The sequence below is a fragment of the Embiotoca jacksoni genome, unplaced genomic scaffold, assembly GCF_022577435.1.
Source record: "Embiotoca jacksoni isolate LCO1_2020_lvr unplaced genomic scaffold, fEmbJac1.0.p SCAF_19, whole genome shotgun sequence".
NCBI classification, from domain to species: Eukaryota; Metazoa; Chordata; class Actinopteri; family Embiotocidae; genus Embiotoca; species Embiotoca jacksoni.
The window spans coordinates 5587056-5605506 of NW_027185329.1; the positions used below are offsets into that span (position 1 = coordinate 5587056).

The 18451-nt window shown below is 40.5% G+C and overlaps 1 protein-coding gene across 1 annotated transcript in view; it reads left to right on the top strand.

Annotated features, from left to right (window-relative positions):
* Positions 1–519: 519 nt before the first annotated feature.
* Positions 520–18451, top strand: part of cachd1 (cache domain containing 1) — a 90111-nt gene continuing 72179 nt past the window's right edge. Inside the window, exon 1 of the mRNA XM_069153165.1 lies at positions 520–1097. Coding sequence (XP_069009266.1) covers positions 846–1097 — 252 coding nt within the window. The 5' untranslated portion in view covers positions 520–845. The remainder of the gene's footprint in view (positions 1098–18451) is intronic.

The following is an 18451-nucleotide window of genomic DNA, read 5'->3' on the forward strand; positions in this document are numbered from 1 at the left end:
GCAGTGCAATGCCCTTTGAAACAAATTTGTGATTTTGAACTTAAAATGATTTATTATTTCCCCACCATTATTATATTCCCTCTTGCAGTATAGAGCCCTCAAGATTGGGAAACCAAATTTACAGTTAAGATAATATATGATGAACATTTCCAAGAGATTTTCTTTTTGGTGTCTGTTCAGAAATCTTTTGAAGGGGATCGTGGTGGATGGGTCGTTCACGAGGACTCGGAGAAATGGCAGTTATCTGCATTTCTACTTTCCTCGCTATGAATATGGTGGTTGCTTTACAAAAAAAACCCCGCTGTAGTGGGCTACTTATGAGCTCGATTAAAAATAAAAACTGTCCTCGTCGTATTTGGCGATTGGGAGGGTCGTTCCCCACCGGACCTTTTTTTTTTCCCCTGCAGCCTCTGAAGGCATCACGAATCCCTGATCCATTGATCGAGAGATCCAGGCGCCGGTTGGACTCCTTGAGTTTCCACGCCTCCTACTTTCACCCCCATTGTGGTGAATCTCCGGCTCACACTCACTTTGCCAGACTTCCAGGAGTTGGAGCGACCAATCGAGGAGGGAACACCGACAACGTAAAAAAAAAAAAAAGAAAAGAAAAAGCGTATCCTCATTCCCGCATGGATCTGCTTTCTACTCTTCAGGGATTTCAAGGAGGTGCGATGGTTTGCGTTGCAGGAAATCTTGGAGACTTGTACCGGGGAGAAAGGGCACACGTACTCTACGCTGCAAAGTTGTAAAAAGTAGTTTCCCTTGAAGTTTTTTTTTTTTTTTGTTTGTTTTTCCGCCACCAGTTCACACTCAGTGTTTCTCCAGCCTGTGAACCCACAGCCATCATGGCGAGGCGGGCAAGGGAGAAACCTCTGGGGTTGACGCCGAGTACGCATGCCGCTTTTCGGGATAAACACCTTCGCTTTCACAGGGGCTGCTTGTCGGCTTTTTCGTGGAGCTTCGTGTTAATGTGCTCGGCTCTTTCTTGTGGATATTGCTCAGCTGAGACGGAGTTTTCCATCCTGGAAGAAGCGCAAGTTTTGGCCGAGCAGATGAAAAAGCTGTCCTCTCAGGAGCTGGGAGTCTTCACTATGCAGGTAAAAGCCAGATGTTGTGCCTTTTTAATTTGTTTGGCGTAAATTTTTTAGATTTGTGTGATTCGTGTCACTCGGAGTTGCAACGGGTTTACAGATCCTTTATGGCACAAACATAAAAAAAAAAAAAAAAAAAAAAAAAAAATAGGCCTACACACTAAAATAATCTAATAACCACAGAGAGAAACTTGTGGACAGAATGATTCGAGGGTTTCGAAACTAAGCTCGTATGGTGCCAGTGTTGCAGTGCAACAACAGGCGCTTTGAAGTTGGGACGCATTTATCTGGGACATCAACACGCTGGAGGTTTGGTGTTCTGGGCGGCTGATGGTTTAAAGTCTTCTAATCTAGACACATTTGATTGTGCATCTCACACGTTTTTGTTTTTTTTTTTATATAGTGCGTGTTCGTCTGTGTCCTGAAAAGCGGCATAAACTGTCCTTCAATAAGAACCCAGAGCAGATTTCTTACAAATGAATGTCCCCAATAATCACGACTAATATCGGATAGATGCATCTGAAGACTGATTTATGTCATGTGGTTTATGTCTGGTTACACAGATGAGGACATGTCAACGTGCACATCAAAATGGGTGGTGTACCTTCCAGTCTGTCTCTAAACTCTTTAAGATATCCTGCACAGTTATCCGCAGACTTATTGTCCGTTCTCACTGCAGCAGGAAGGCCCATTCACCAAATCGGTTTTCCTTTTCACTGGAGGAACGTCTGCAGCTGATACTGTTGATGATTAAATGCAAACAATCATATTTTTCCTGCATATCATGTGGATAGAAACACACGGTCTCAGCAGCCGTTAGATCCTAAATGTCTGCAACCATGGCTGCAACCATAGTGCTTGTTTTCATTATTGAATAGTCTCAATTAATTTGGGATGAATGGATTCATCGTTGAGTTAATAAAATGCCACAAAATGGTGAAACATGTCCTTCCACATGTTTCCAGAGCTCAAGGTCACATCTGCAGATTGCTTAAGTCTGACAAAAAGGAGAGTATTCTTGCTTAAATAGTTTTTGGTTCATTTTCTGTCAGTTATCACATCAATAAATCAGTTCATCCTTTCAGATTTCACTGCAACTGTTTTTGTGGTGGTTCATTATGTGTTTTCTATTTCTGCTCTATATCAGACAGGACACCCATTATTTATTTTAAAGCTGTAACTATTAGAAGACTGATTGGGTAGTTGTTTTAACGGTTGAATTTATTGTTACTTTTTAAGTACAACGATTAAAAGACAACTAAATGCTGCGTGCCTTAATCGACTTTTGCTCTGACAAGTGAATCGATCAGAGCGGAAATTACATGGAAAAAAAATTTGTTTTGAAAGCTAAGATCATTACATTTAAGTCTTATTCGTGCAAAAATATTAAACATTTCTTTACTTAAGCCTCTAATTTGACAGGATTTGCTGTTTTTGTTTGTCATATGTGATATTGAACTGAGTGTTTTTGGGCTTTTGGACTATTGCTGGGACAAAACAAGCAAATCAAAGATGTCACCTTGGTTCAATGTGACATTATTGGACATTTTTTAGTGTATCCGCATGTTGTATTGACCGAACACATGTTTTTTTGAAAGTAGTGTTGCAGTCCTAATTGATTGTAAATACACAATGAACACAGCAACCATATCCATCTGTGCAGAGCTGCATTGAGCCACCAAATGGCAGGAGGTGCAGGGAGTGCAGTGGTGGCGGGTGCTCAGGGTGTTTAGCACTTCAGAGGCAGAGGAGCTCACAGACCCTGAACACAGGCAAGGCAGCGGGGGAGCCCAGGCCCCAAATGGTGTTTCATCTTCTCTGCTTCCACACTGAGCTGCCTTCATCCCGGATCTGGGAGTCGGCTTTGAGGGCTCCGTCTGATCCCACCGGATCCGTCGTTGTCACTGCTCATCCCTCCCCGAGCTCCAGTTTGTGCTCTCGCTGTCTTATTTTTGGTTCTTTCCATCATTTTCTCAGCTGTTTTTTTTTTCCCAGTCATTTTTCTTATCTGTATTATTCTTGTTTTCTTCTCCTGGTGGTGTAAATGCTCTGAATTAATGACTGTTTTTCTCCAATGACAATAAAATGTCTCACATCAGCTACAAAGATGTAATTATAATTTCCGGCTTTTGTCAATCTCACTTAAATTTTCATGCCTAATTTCAAATTCATGCCGCAGCAGACAAAATACAGCATTCAGCATCATTTCCGTGTATCGTGGGAAAACCGTTTTGAATTCTCAAGTTGTTGTATAAGCTGGGAAAATCTGACTTGTTATGAAGCTAATGTAAGTCGATTGAAGTGGTAGATTTCATGGGTTTGTCAGACTGGTTTTCACAAGTGTAAAAGATGTGCATCCAATGAAACACTCCGGATCGGTCTGTGGAAACAAACTGCAGGAATCTGTCTGCCATGCTGGTAGTGTGGACATGTGCTCTGGTGCTCGGATGAAGCCTGACTTGAAATCTGCATGTGTGCCAGTTGAACTGGATCTTTTTGTCTTTGGCATTTTCCTTCCTGGGGAGCTGTGATTTTTCATACTTTGGGATTTTTGTCGTCCCCCCCACCCCCCACGCTTTTATCCAAACGTTTTATTTTGAGGGTCACAGCTGGCATCCATTATCTCTCAGAGGAGTCCTGTGTTTTCTTTTCAGGGCATCAACACTCAACGCATCCTTCGGAAAAGATCTGAGGGTTTTGTTATCAAGTGAACATCCCTGCATCCCCATTTAAAATGTAATTCTACCCCGCTCCACTCCACCCCTCATTCTCTGGCAGATGCGTAATTTGAGGCTCGCCGAGTCACTGGGTCAACCTTGTTCAATCTGTCATTGAGTTACTCAATCATCAGGGGACATGAGGGTCTACAGTTGACACTTTAAGTTGAAAGGTCAAGTTTCCGAAGCTGTTTTTTCAGATTTATATTGTAGAACCTAGTTCTTGTGCAAAGTTTTTTTTATTATTGTCAAAGATATTATTCTGCTCCAGTTATGTACAGCTGCTTTTAATCTCATACTTGATTAGGGTCCATAACGTAGCAGCCCTTTACATAATGTCGGCGTCCAATTTTGCGTATTCTTGCCCCGCCGTTGGTTAGCAGTTGACTTGTTTTATCAATCATAGTTAACTTGCTGATGATTGGAAAGTAACACTGTATGGATCCAGTGGTGGGTCGACTAAAAAAAGGTGATCGGTTAGGCATAAAATTTACATTATAGCTTTCCTAATTCCATTTTTTTGCATGACCAGAAAACAGTCAAAGCAAACCCATATATAAACGGTATTTGCATTTTTTTTTTCTGTATGGTTTGTTTTGTCATTGGCTGCACTAGTGACCCATTTTGAATGGTTCTAAAAAGTTCAACCCGCCTGGTTTGTTTGCTGCATCGGATTGCCTCAGCTTGGTAGATAGCTAGAGTAATGTTGTTGTATAACATCATGTGCTGTGTCTGGAGGTGGAAAGAAACGCCGATGTTAGCTGTTGTTCAGCTTCTGTTTTACCAAAAGTGTCTCATGTTGGACAGAGGGGCAGACTGGACACTACAGCAACTCGCTATCGCCCCTTTAGGTGCGGTGTGGTAATACGAGACGAGGCGGGCATGCTAAACTCGGTAGACATCTGTGCAACACAATATATAAACATCATTGACACGACACCAACGCTGTTATTTCCTCATATGTAGTGAAGAGTTGTAGTTTATTTTTGAATATTATTGTACATACTGTAGCTTCCTGCTCTGAGAAATTGTTGTGAGCATATGTTAATATTTGCTCACATTCTTTTGCACAAAATTGAGAAATTTATTGAGAAAACAATCGGCACATTAATTGTTAGTTGTAGCCCCGCACAATTACTTTTGGTTTCATTGTAATTTTAGTGTGAGGTGATTTTTATCCTTTACATAATGTATCTTGAACAGTATAGCCTCAAGCGCCATTCATCCAACTGTTACATTCTATTTCCATTACTTTTTCTAAATTTACAGAGGACATTTTCTTTGCTTTGGTCTGTTTTTTTTATTTGATTTCAAACAGCCCCAAATTGGCTGTTTCTCATACATCTTTTTTTTTTTTTTTTTTGCATCATTGGTTTGTTTCTGTCTGGCTTGTTATCTCAGACTTTGCTGGTTCACAAAGTGTAAATCAGAACTTTAGGGACAATCTTTACTTCAAGAAATAATTTCATATCATTGTGGATAATGTATGACACAGATTTCTACCATGCGACTCTGTGGCTGTTTTGAATGGAGACAGTCTTCACTGATATATGTAACTAATGAGCATTTCACTTCGATTTTCTGCGGCTTAAAGCTGGAGGTTTTACATGGCAATTTGGATTCAGACTTGGATCTAAATATGAAATTTAATCTCTTTCCCCTTTTTCATGTTATTGAAATATAGGCTTTGGTGTTACCCTCGCCATGTGGGTGCTCTCCAGAGCTGGGACCATGTTACATGTTTCCACCCACAGTTGTGGCTACACTCTTTAACATAAATGTGTAAAAGCATGCAGAGACTTTTACTGCAGCCAAAAGAGAAAACTCTTATGTTAAAGGTCTATGACCCAATCTTACTGAGAGTATTTACACCCTATTGGTTGATTATATTCATAAAGGAAATTTCACTGTTAGTTTTAAGGGCCTCAATCCACAGAGAAGTGTGGTTTGTTATTGAGGCTAGCCCATCCAGGATCCCTGGCCCCCTAATTGAATATTGACAATATTTTGAGGGCAGTGGAGGTTTGTGTAGTTAAAGAGAAAATTGGGGTAGCTCTGGCTCTGTCTTTAGCCCGTGATTTTCTGGTTTGGGTTTGTTCCAATGGCAACAGAGCTCAGAGTGATGCTTTGTTGTTTCCATTAACTTGGACTAGGCAGTTTGAACATACATACACTCCCCTGTCTCTTTTTGTTTCCACCTGCCTCTATTTTATTCTCCTTATTCACCTTTTTCTACATTCTCTTTTATCGGCCTTCGGCTGCACATGCTGTGTTTTTTCTTCTTCTCCTCACTTTATACTGAATCAGTTGCCGAGACAGCGAGGAGGTAGAGGGGGGGAGAGTTTGAGGATATACAGCAGGACATCAGAATTCCTGCTAGGCTCTCTGCAGTACAGCTTCAAAGCCTTCTTGCCTCTTACTGCATTGCTTGCATGGCTGTGTGCTCAAACAGTCAAGGTTACTATGAGCCTCGCAGGCCCACTGCTTCATCTGGCACTATTACTGCTTCTCATCCCTTCTCTCTTTTGACTTTTGGGTCTGCGTTTTCCTCCGCGTGTGCATGTCCAAGCATATCTTTTAATGAAGAACATGATACAAATTTGTTTATAAACAACTGAACAGCCTTGTAATGTTTAGTTGGATATGTTATAGTTGATATAACCTCTTTTTTTCCGCAAAAAAAGAGGACATGTGCAACATTTTTCTTTACAATAGAGCTCATCTAAAGGGCAAATGAACACTTGGGTGTCATACGTATCTCTAAGCACATTCTTGCACTTGCCTTGCTGTGGCTATAATGTGGCTCTTTCTGCTTGTCTTCCCCTTCCCTTTCTTGAGGGCACAGAGGTTACATAATATAACCAACTTTTCTCCGTCAGGTCGTACACTGTTGCATACGATAGAATATGTAAACGTTAATGGAAGAGGATTTTATCCCCTCTAATCATGTTTATTATACTATTTTTAAACACCGAGTCTGTTCATCTCATGGTATGCATATGATTTTCAGATACTGAAATTTTATCTAACTAAACTCTTTTTGTGTTTGATCCATCAAAACTCCTATTCAGGAAAAACTACGGAATCTGAAACTTTTATAACGGTAGCTCAAGTGGCTGATACAAGGGCAGTTACTTATCTAAAATTTTAATTTTTAAATGAATGATAGCTATTCCTAATTTTTCCCCCAAATTAATTAAATTCACATAGCCTAAACTACGTTATATAATAAATAGGGCTGGGTATTGTTCAAAATGTTTGAGACCGGTACCAGTTCCTGAATGATACTTTTTTATTTTTAAGTTTTACCCAGGATATTTTCTCTTGCTACAATTGACAGATGTTCCCTAAACGCCTCACAATGAAGGTATCGCTTGGTGCTACAATTTACCAATGCCAAATGCCTCACATGCTATCAGTAGATGCTAGCTACGCGCAGACAAGCCTCCAGTTACTGCAGCGCTACCAGGTCTTACTGTAAGGCGGCAGTATTTTACCAAGGCTAAATTTATTGTCATATATAAAATGGGCCTTTTATCAATATCCTAGTTTGCAGATAAGCCAATGGAAAGTGCAGATTGAGATAGAGTTTACGATTTACCCCCCCAAAAGCACAATAAGAATAGATGTTGCATATTTTCTACATGTTCTGCAGTGTGATTTGGTCTGCTGAAATGTTCTTTAAAAAAAAAAAAAAAAAAAAAAGTTCAAAAATCTTTGCTGCCCAGACAAGTAAGATTTATGAGTGACTGAACTGAAAGTCGTATCTACTGTGGGGTTTCTGTTGGATCATAGCCACCTGTGTTTAGATTTTCTTACCAAACAGAAATGAGATCAGATGTGTTTAACCCTAATTGTGTTCAGGATTTGGTACCAAATTGGGTTTTAACCTCTTCACACTCTTCACCTCTTTGCATGTATGGGATGTTCATGTTGACGGAGCCACAGGTGCTTTGCATTAGTCAGCCCTGCATTGCATTGCGAGGGCAGAAATCTTCTTTTTTTACACCAACCATAAATCGTGATGAGCCTCAGCAGTTTATGAGCCTTTGGAGGCTCTGCTGAACTATCTGCACCTCTGTTCTTTTTTCCATTTTAACTCTTGCTGTTTTTCCAAACTGTTATTGCAAGGGGAGTTCTTCTGTTTTTTTAAACTTCTTTGCTTTCAAACACAGTTATTGGATTCTTGCTCCCAAGTTGCCGCTGGTACATGAATACTTTATAACTCTAAGCTCCACTGTTTTGTTTGCGCATGTGCTTTAGTGTAATGTCTTTTTATTTTTCATTTCTATTCTGGCTGAATTGGAAATGAACATAGGGACCGATATGATACACTGTTGTGTCTATATTACTTTTTTTCCAAGCTAAACTTTTCTATAATTTAAAAGTTACACTCCAACTTTGAAATTAAGAATTTTATTTCTTCTGTTCATCTTTCTGGAAAAAATACAGGTTCTCTGCCAACAGCGACGTCTGCAGTGTTTCAAAACTTGGAATGACTTCCATATCAGTCTTCGAAATTCTTGGCTTGTCCAAAACCCAGGGAAACAGCCCAGTTCTGTCGACCGTACCTTTATCTTCCCGTCACAATGCAGGAGAGAACAGAGCAAAGGGCCACATTTTTATTAAATGTAGGACTGCTTGTATGTTTTGGCCCAAATCCAGGCACTGAGAGCCTGTGGCGCCCGTTATATCCAACCGCCTAGAACCGCAGTGTCTCCAACCTGCAAACCCAACATATGCTGGACACGCTGAAGTCCCCAGACTTGTTGGACAAGACTTGGAATTAAGTGCTGCTGTCAGATGGAAACCTTGTTGCTTCTGGATTTAAGAAAAACAATCTTATTTTCAAGTTGTCAAATCTTTAATTTTTTTTTTTTTAAATTTGGACATGGGGTCTCTGGTTGGCCTCATGGACTCTGGCATTACATCTATAATAAATGTAATCAAGACTGAAAAGCCCATGCTTTCTTATCTGTTGTGTAAATATTATATCTTTCAGCCACACGATGGCTGTAGAAATGGAAACGTCAGGTGATCCTTGTATTGTTGCTGCCCAAGTTGCTCATAGTTTGTATGCGGATGACTGAATACATTAAAAAGATACTGGCAATCTGGAACCAGAGCTCCATTAGTGACATTTTGACCCTGTACTGGTCTTCAGTGGATCAAAGACTCGGCTGAAACATCATTATTCTCTTAAGCCATGTTTTAAAACCTATAAAAATACTTGGAATAATAAATTCCTTCAGATGTTTTTTTTCTACAAAAAAGATGAAAGATTACATTGTGCAAATATTTAATATATAAAGAGTCAAACTGCACATTGTTCTGCAATGTGAAGGTTAAACATTCATCATTTTTTAATCCAGCACCTATCTCACTCAAGTGCCAATAATAACTGAATATTACATCATCGTAAAAACTGAGAAGAAGAAAAAGACTCCCACAACATCTGTGAACTTTTCTACACAACAGATTTGGTTTTCACCTGGCCATGTTCATTTGTAAGATTTTTCTTTTTAAATCTACAGAGAGCTGAAAATATCATGCATCATTTTGTCAGATTTTTGTCTGAATCCACCGGCAGTCATTTAACTTTGTGCCAGAAGTTTGTTGGAAGAAAGATACGGGGAGAAATATTTTCAAAGATTTTCCTTCAGAGCGTTTGGACGATTCAGCTCTCATTCATTTCAATCAAATCCCTTTAATTTTTCTGCCAGTGTAAGTACAGCCCAGTGCACCGTCTCTTGGCTCCTGCTGGACTGTGGTGAGGACGGAGCATGAAACTGATGTTCTTCCCCTTCTGCACCAGCTGTTGTGGTTTAAATCTGTCTGTACTGTCGTGGCCAGATCATTTATCTGACCGCTTTTTGATCCGATTCCCGCATTTCTCAGTTGAAGAAGGGCCTCTCTCTGTTGGGCCTTGACTGAAATTGGTTTTGCAGTGTGTTTGCTGCCACTTCAGCCTCCAGATTTTTGTGTCTGCTTTTGCTCACTCTCTATCTTCCCCTGCGTGCTTCTCGTACTGACCTGCCCTAAATTGCCAGGCTACTGTTAAGAATCTAGAGTGGCTGCCATCGAGGGCAAAAAAGACAAACACGGTCAGATCAGGGAGAAAAAAATCTTTTCCAGCTGTAAACATTCTGTCTTTATCGCTTTTTCCTGATGCAAGCTTCAGAATGGCACTTCTGCAGGCAGAAGACGCACATGTTCATGTCTGTTTTGTGATCATTTTTTCAAACATTCACCAGTTTCCAGTTTCTCTCTTAATATGAAGTGTTGACACTTGATATCCTAAATGGTTAAAGGTCAGCTTCAATTGGATAAAACGTTCCGCGAGATCGTGACCGTGTTCCACATTTGATGGGACACTGGATTGGTGTCACGAATCTGCGGGGACTGTGTAAAGCAATTATGTTTTAGAATTTGTATCTTTTTTTTCAGCAACATCCATATTTGGATGCTGTCATGGCTACGACTTTGTGTTCTATCATAATTAATATGAGTCTGGACAGACATCGATGTAACTGCAAGTTGACTGCAGGCAAACAAAGGCAAAACTGCTAATTGTTGTTTAATGATTTATGAATTATTTTAAATATCACAATTCAAGTTTTTGTTCACCTCCCTTTAATTTAGGATATAATTATTGTATACGTGCTCCCTTTTTTGATATGTTTTGATAATGTTCTCTTTCTGGCTCATTTGTCTCATCAATTCACAGATGATTTTCTTTTCTTTTTTTACTGACTGATTAACCATCCATTCTATAAAATGCTAAATAAAATCACCCTTCATGTATTTAAAAAAAAAATATTGATATAATTCCTTACCAGTGACGTATTGGGGAGAAAAGTTGAAAATCTTCTTACTTGTGAAGCTGAATCCAGAAAATATTTAGGGTTTTTGTTTGACAAATCACCCTTATGATTAATTGATCATGAAAATTGCTAGTAATGAGTTTTCTGTCAACCGATTACCCATTTAAGCAATCATTTTCTGTGTATTAATCTGAGTCCTGTCTTCGTGGAGACAAAGCCCTCCAGGTTTTCAGTAAAAGTAGCTAATTCTGTCCACTGCTTATTAAAGCGGAGAACTAATTAACTGGCTCTGTTTAATCGGCTCATTCTCACTTTTTCTTAATGATTCGGTCTTTCTCTAGTACCCCTCTCGCTCTTTATCTCCCATTCACTATCATCCCCTCTGCCTTGTCTTGCCTCTCTCTCGCTCATACACAAAAAGCGATAACAAATGCTCTCAATGAGAGGGAGAAAGGATCTTTATTGGTGATCCAAGCTTTGTGTTTTCTTCCAGATTCCTGCCAATGTTTCTTGGTTAGCTCCAACAGGGCTGACCTGGCAGTGTGAGCCAAGGGACCCCGGGCCACCCTTTAGCAAGTCAGTCCCTTCACTCGCCACAATGGGAAAAACTCAAAATGAACTCTGCCTGAAAGGCAGGAGGAGGGAAAGGAAAGGGGGCGGGGGCATGTGGGGAAGGCCAAAAGGGGGCAGTGAGCAAAACACCCTTTTGGGAGGGCAAGGAGAATATAGGGACCAGCTCCCTCCCCCAGACAACATGCATTTGTAAGGCCCCCATCCCCCTCAGTATGCACACATGCATGCACACACTCCTGCAGAAGAGGCTTTGCATTCTCGATGAGCAGAGTTGGAGCTCCTATTGTGGAGAAGCAGATCAGACTGTTTTTCAGTCTTTTTTTTTTTTTTTTTTCTTCCTCTTTTCTCTTTCCCTGCTTACGCCTCTCTCCCAGGGCTCTGTGTTGCATACATAAACTCACGGTAAACCCAAACTTCACAGTTGTTGAGAAGCACTGTTTCCGATGTTGCCTTGAGTTTCCAGCTGTGTTTTTATGCCTGTTTGCAGTATTTAAGTATTTGGATAGGTGTGGGTTTTGTTGGGGGAGGGGGGGGGGGGGTTGGACGACGACGACGATCTGACTGCATATGTAACGGCAAGCTTTGGGGGTTAGTCTAACTTCTTTCTTCACAGCCAGTCATAACTGCTGCTGCAACATACAGGTCTTGTATCATCAGAAATTTGAAGACCCATTCAGGCAAAATTGCAAAAAAAACATTTCAGCTACTCCTTCAACTTTCTCTGACAGTGACTTCTCTGAATTGTGGATTATTTAAAAAAACAACAACAACAACAAAAGAGTAAACATGTGTGCACCAATATAAATGTAAGAAATAGTGCGAATTCACAGGTAAGCATCCAATGCCGTACACATGAATCGAAAAAGCAAAAGATCAGGTTACATCTGCTTTCATCTTATTTAAACAGAAATAATTGAATTTGTGGCCACAAACTGTTCAAAAACTGTGACATATTATCACCTCATAAAGTTGTTGTGGCTTATGTGCTGCTACCAAAAAACATATACAGCAAATGCTGAGTAATATCAGAGTTCTGGTCACATGACGAGTGGTGCGTTCATGAAAAACTGGAATGAGGGAAAGTTCAGACTTCTGAGCTAGAGAATACAGCTGAATTCCTGTCAAACTAGGACTACCCCACTGGGAGTGTAGGAGGTTTTTGAGAGCTCCGAGAAGCAGGTTTGATGTCACTTGACATGGCATCGTTCGTGGTTAAAGGAAGAATTGTCTTTGCTCTGGTGATTATATGTAAGAATACGATCCATTGGTATCAGGGCAACTTTTACAAGCATGAATGTGGTCTTTGGGAAAACGTTTTATCCCTGACTGATGACGATGCTCTCTGACACAGCTGCCAGTGGTTTTACTGTACTGTCTTCAGCTTTTGTTCTGTGTTAAAGGAAATGAAACAAAATCTTGGGGAAATGGGTTCATATTTTAGTTATTGTTACATTTTGGTTTCAACATTGCTGGAACAGTTAAACTCTTTGTGTCTCATCTGCAGTCTGACAAGACGCTGTCTGCCTCGCTGTACCTCGTTTCTTCTTTGTCTATCTCCACCATCTTCATCTTCTCCTGCCTCTCGCTGTAATTGTGTCTGCGGGTGGTGCTTTGTGAAACCCTGTCCAGTCCCTTTTGTCGGCTGCTGGTTCTCCGCCTTTGAAGATGAGTCAGGAAGTGACCTGGGCTAATGAGTTGAACTTTGGCCTCTCTGGCCTCCGTCCCTGTAAGACAAGACTGGTCGGAAGATGAAAAGGGATGCAGTGTTTTTTTTGTTTTTTTTTTATTCTCGCGGAGAAAATGGCGAAGGGGAAAATGGGATACAGCTTGCTAATTAGGAGGCAGGGAGGAGTGTCAGCGCTTTGAGTGCGAGATGAAACACGGGTAGACTCTGAAACGACAAGCACAACGTTCCAAGCGAATGCAAGCACCTCAAGTCAGACTCTTACACTGTTGTTATGTCTACCTATAAACACAAACGCATATAAAGCTACATCTACCGTGTTTAACTATCAGTGTCTTTGAGCTCAGATATGCGTCTGCCAAACGAGTAGCTTATTTGATCTGGGCAAAAGTAATGGAAGATGAGCTTCAGGAACGCCAACAGGCCTCGGGGTTGAACACTGAAATGGACATTTGTTCTGCTGGCATGTCAACATTACTCAAGATCACCAAAGAATGCAACTCTTTGAATTACCGACATCCATTTGATTTTGCTATTCTGATTAAATAATGCCGAGATCCAGGTATATGCCCTTTCTGTAGATGTGTCAGTACAGAATGACAGTTTTTTTTTCACAGCTTTTCACTCAGTATTACATTACATTTCATTCCCAATGGGATGTCGTTGCAGCAGAGATCAGAGCTCATTTAAGTGAGATATTATAACTGGGCCATGCTCAGTGCCCAAATGACAACCGTGTCTCGCAGAAGGTCTCTGACTCATAAAAACATGTTGCTCTTGTTTGCATAGGTACCATCTTTAAAATGTCTCTGTTTTGTCCCTGGTTGTTTTAGCGTACCTGTCCAGGTTCTCTTTGTGGGCTCCCCTGGTTTGATTTCACTGCCTAGTTAGAACTAACAGTTGATTGTTTTGTGTATCGGGCAGATAGGATCATCTGGTCTGTGTGCATTACCTCGTTGGTTCATGGACTGCATTCTTCTCTTTCTCTCAAACCAGTTATTGTTAAGATTTTTTGGTGCACTTTGAAAAGATAGAGGTTTTTGGCAGCAGCATCGATTTGGTTTGAGTGTTTCATAGAACTGGGGGGGGGGGGGGGGGGGGGGGGGATAAACTGTGACAGACAGACAGCCTGGTGGAATCAGCCAAATGGAAAAAAATATATTAACAGAACATCAATGGAAAATGTGTCATGCAAGACAAAGAGTTTGTATCCTCTGATGAGCCATAATCTGGTAAACTCAACACCCAGTTAACCACATTTATTTTCTTTCCAGTCAAGTAGACAGGTATACTGTTACCCAATTTTCATTTCATTATATCATGCATGAAGCCCCTGTCATTTGAAATTTAATCAAAAACTTGTTTACTAAAATCGAATGTCTTACTTGTGGAGAACTTTTTTTTTTTTTGGATCCGTATGTGACCCTTTTAAATTAACTTCTGACATTAGTTTAAACATCACCGCTGTCATCATTTGAAAGGAATGTTTGATTTCTGAAACACCACAGTAGTGCCTGCTTAAACCATAAAAAAAAATTGAAAAAATTGTTCTATGTGAAAATGTCAGAAACATGCAGTCGTATGTAATATATTTTGTACATTATCTCAAATGTTTCTGACAATGTTCAAAGGTACGGCCCCTTTCAAAGGCTTCATATCTACTTTGCCCCCTATACTTGCTATAACTGACGGGGAAACTCGTGCAAGACCAGATAACACGTCACAGCGTGAGCAGGATACTCGATGAATTGGCTAACGTTTGCGAGCCACTCTTTTGTCTTACACAACGACTCCCATGATCCCACACCATTTGACAAAATCATCCATCTTGTGTTGTTATTTTGATTGAGAGAAATTGACGTACTGTGCGTTAAAACAACGTGATGATTTTCCGTGAAGATGGCTGTGCTGTTGACCTGGTGTTGAATTTCGCTGGATCCTATCTCCTGTCTAGCAGAAACTGACCGTCTACATTTGTGAAATCGGTCACTGGCAGTCGAGCTGAGAGGTCTTAATGTTGAGCCTCGCAAGCTGGTGTGTCTCGTTACTCAAGCATTCATTTGTATTTACCTCAGGCAGTAGCCCGGTTAACTCCTTCTACAAGAACACTGCATTCTCATTTTAGCCAGTCTTTTCGGGTCTTTCCAAACTTTTTTTTTTTTTTTTTTTTTTTTTTTTTATCTCGGAGACCTTTTCTTTCCAGAAGAAGCAGCTTGTTGCCAGGTTTGGCTGGCTGGTGGCGCGCCAGCTCTTCTCAGTCTGTCTCGCCCAGGCGTTTGCACCATCAACCAGCTGGGGTTTCTGCTGGCAGCTCTTCGCAGCTGAACAGGAGACAATGTGCAGCTTTTTTGAACATTTCATGGGACTTAGTTTTCAAACACTGATATGTAAATACATGTTTCCAGAAAATCTGCTCGGGCTACGTGCTGCATCAAGATGGTTCTCCATTGACTGCGTGGCAGCCTGTAGCACTTATCTGCAATTGAAATTCCTGTTTACGATAGTAGTGGCTGTGGCATTTTTGACTTAGTAATGTATGAATATGTAACTTCTTTGAGATAACATCAACATCTGTGCAATCATAAACTGGTCTGAGAATGCAATTTGCACACTTTTCTTGTAATCTTACAATTTTTACTGCATATGTAGCGAAACAAAGTAAGATTTGTGTGAATTTGCAACGGTCTTCAACGGTCTTATGCACAGTTGTCTCTGGCTCATGTTCACATGATTTCAGGAAAAAATGTTCTGATTGAAGCTGTTTATGTGAAACAATCATTGAGTTAATAATCAAAAAAGCACAGAGACTGAGCCACTTGGAACACAATGGTTTTGTTCAGACTGCAGGCAAATTTGATTAGTTTCTCAAATCAGATCTTTAGGACAGACTGTCCGCACTGTTATCTGCAAGTGAGCGGAATGAATTCGGTGTCGCCAACCCATCCGCGTGTGTTACTGTGGTAACGACATGCGCATATCTAGGCTAGTGACACTGCTTTCCAACACGGAAGCATGACAAATGGAGGTCCATCGTCTTGCTAGCGGATAATCGATTTGAACGTCTGTCCACGGATTGTTGGTCTCCGTTGTCCTCCACAGCGCTAAAATCTCCACACTGTGATCGCGCTCTGCTACTAGCAGCATAGTTTCTGCTCGCTCTGCCACTCAGGAAGTTACGTCGTCATTGTGTGTGACATTGCAAGTGACGCAAGAAATCCAGATTGAGGTGCACCTGTAGAAATCTGATTTGAATCCAATTTCCTCCAAATGTGGTTTGGATACAATTTGCAAAAATTGCATTTCCTGTAGTTTTTTTTTTGTTGCAGTCTAGACTTTGAAAATTCTATCTGGATTTGTGACAAAACACACATTTGGGCAGTCAGGTTGTTCAGAAAAAAACACTTGGGTGCAAAACTCTCAAATGTGACTGTCCGAAAGTCTCAGATGGTGTTGGCCTGTGTTGTCCTTTTAAGTGAAGCACGTAGCAGTCTCAAAACTTGCTCTGTTTTAACAACTGCCAGTCACACGGGTTCAGCCAGATCTCTTCCCTCTTCCGGAAACGTTAATCCGTCAGTGTTACTCGGTCTATGTGTGAAAGGGCTGTTAGACTGATACTGAGCTCTGTGGGAACAGAAGCCTGTGCTCATTTTTGGTGTTGTGTGTGCCTTTGTGTGCACTCGTGCCCATGTGTGTACAGGTAGTGGTGTGTTGATTTACGTTCCTTTGCATGTCCGTGGGATTAGGTTGAGCAATGTCACGATATACTGTATATTGTAAAACAACAGAAATTAATCAAGTGGCAGTGATGTTGCTTTGTTCTTCCAGATCTCCGTTTAATAGATCTGCAGAATTTTTTGCACCAGTGCGATGACGTGCTTTGATCTGTCTGGAATTTATTTCAGGGGCAGAAAAGTCAACACAAATGGTCCTCCCATCAAATTTAGAAATAGAAAGTAAATATATTACAATATAGTCACTGTTCTGTACGTTTTCGGTACAAATACAGAAAACAAAAGACACGCATAAGATATTATTTTTGTCATTTTTAATATAAAAAAATGAAAGCAATGGGGTGACCTTATAGCTGAGTAGATAGGGTGAATACCACATGCGCGCAAATGTCATCAGCAGTGAACCCTTGGTTTGATTCCCGAATGGCTGGACCTTTACTGCATGTCATTCCCCTGATCTATTCTTCCACATTTCCTGTCCATCTCTATTCCTTCTATCTAATCAAGGCGAACTCCCAAAAATAATCGTTTTAGCATTAAAAGTGGCATAAAAGTTCCATAATTTTGATTTAAGTAGTAAGTAAGTAAAGGTGCTTAACTGCTGCTATCAATGCTATCAAGTATAAAATCAAGCAAAAAATGTTCACTAAGACAGGACATATTTAACTTAAATGAACCATTAAATCTGGTGTGCAATTTTAGCTTTAGAACTGCATAAGGTAATGCTGCTTTTATCTCTTTTTGGAGGACACAGGCATCTAGTTTTGAATAAACTTTATTGGTACTATTAATGGACGAAGTCAGCAGGAGCTTGGTGTTCATGTTCAGTGCCCATTTACTTGGGAGTGTAAATTAACGTAAATTATAATTTCTGACATGGTGTTAGATTATCAGCTTGTACCAGTCTCATCCTGAACCTAATGTCACATACCAAACAGGTTGTGATGAAGACACGTCCTGTACATCCCTAGTCATGCACGGTGCCCAGAGATTTCTGTAAACGAAACAGTTGCGTTTACACTTTTCAAAGCGAAAACAAACACTATAACCTTTAACAATCTAAACATGAGATCTTAATTGTCTACAGCAAAATTCATAACTCTGGTAAAGCATTTACTACATAGTAAATATTAGTTAAAGAGTCCATGTAGCCTTTTTTTTTCTTTTTTTTTCTGAGGCCTTTGAGATTTATCTGTGGCCCACAATATTTCAGGATGCCGGTCAGCCTTTTCTCAGAAAATTAAGTCCCGTGGGTTGCTACAGTAAAAAAGAAACGGGAAACTCCATACTATATATATTTATATAGTATATCAATATATAAAATGGCATGCTGTCATATCAGAATGTGAATATTGTTTTGCTGTTTAATGAGGCGCCAAACCGAGCAGTTTGATTGACCGCCACAGCAGGACTGTCAAATGGGAGATTCCTCTTTTGAGGGGAGCTGTCATGTGTCTCCCGCATACATCATTAAAGAAGCACGGCTCTCCCTCCTCCTCACATTCACAACAGCAAAGCCACTCGTCATTTACATACCAGAAACTTGTGATTGTCCTTGGGGGACTCTCTCCCTCTCTTTCTCTGGCTCTCTGTTTTGAAAGCACTCGCGCTCCAGCTTCTTCACACAGCAATGATCGACTCATGAATCTGAATAGGAGAGGTTTCCGATGTTTAGACAGCACAGGGAGAAAAAAAACCTGATGCATATGCAGCTGACATCCCCCACAGTTGACATGAAACACAGACACTGTGTGTGTGTGTGTGTGTGTGTGTGTGTGTGTGTGTGTGTGTGTGTGTTGCTTGAGTATTAATGAATGCAAACTATATATAT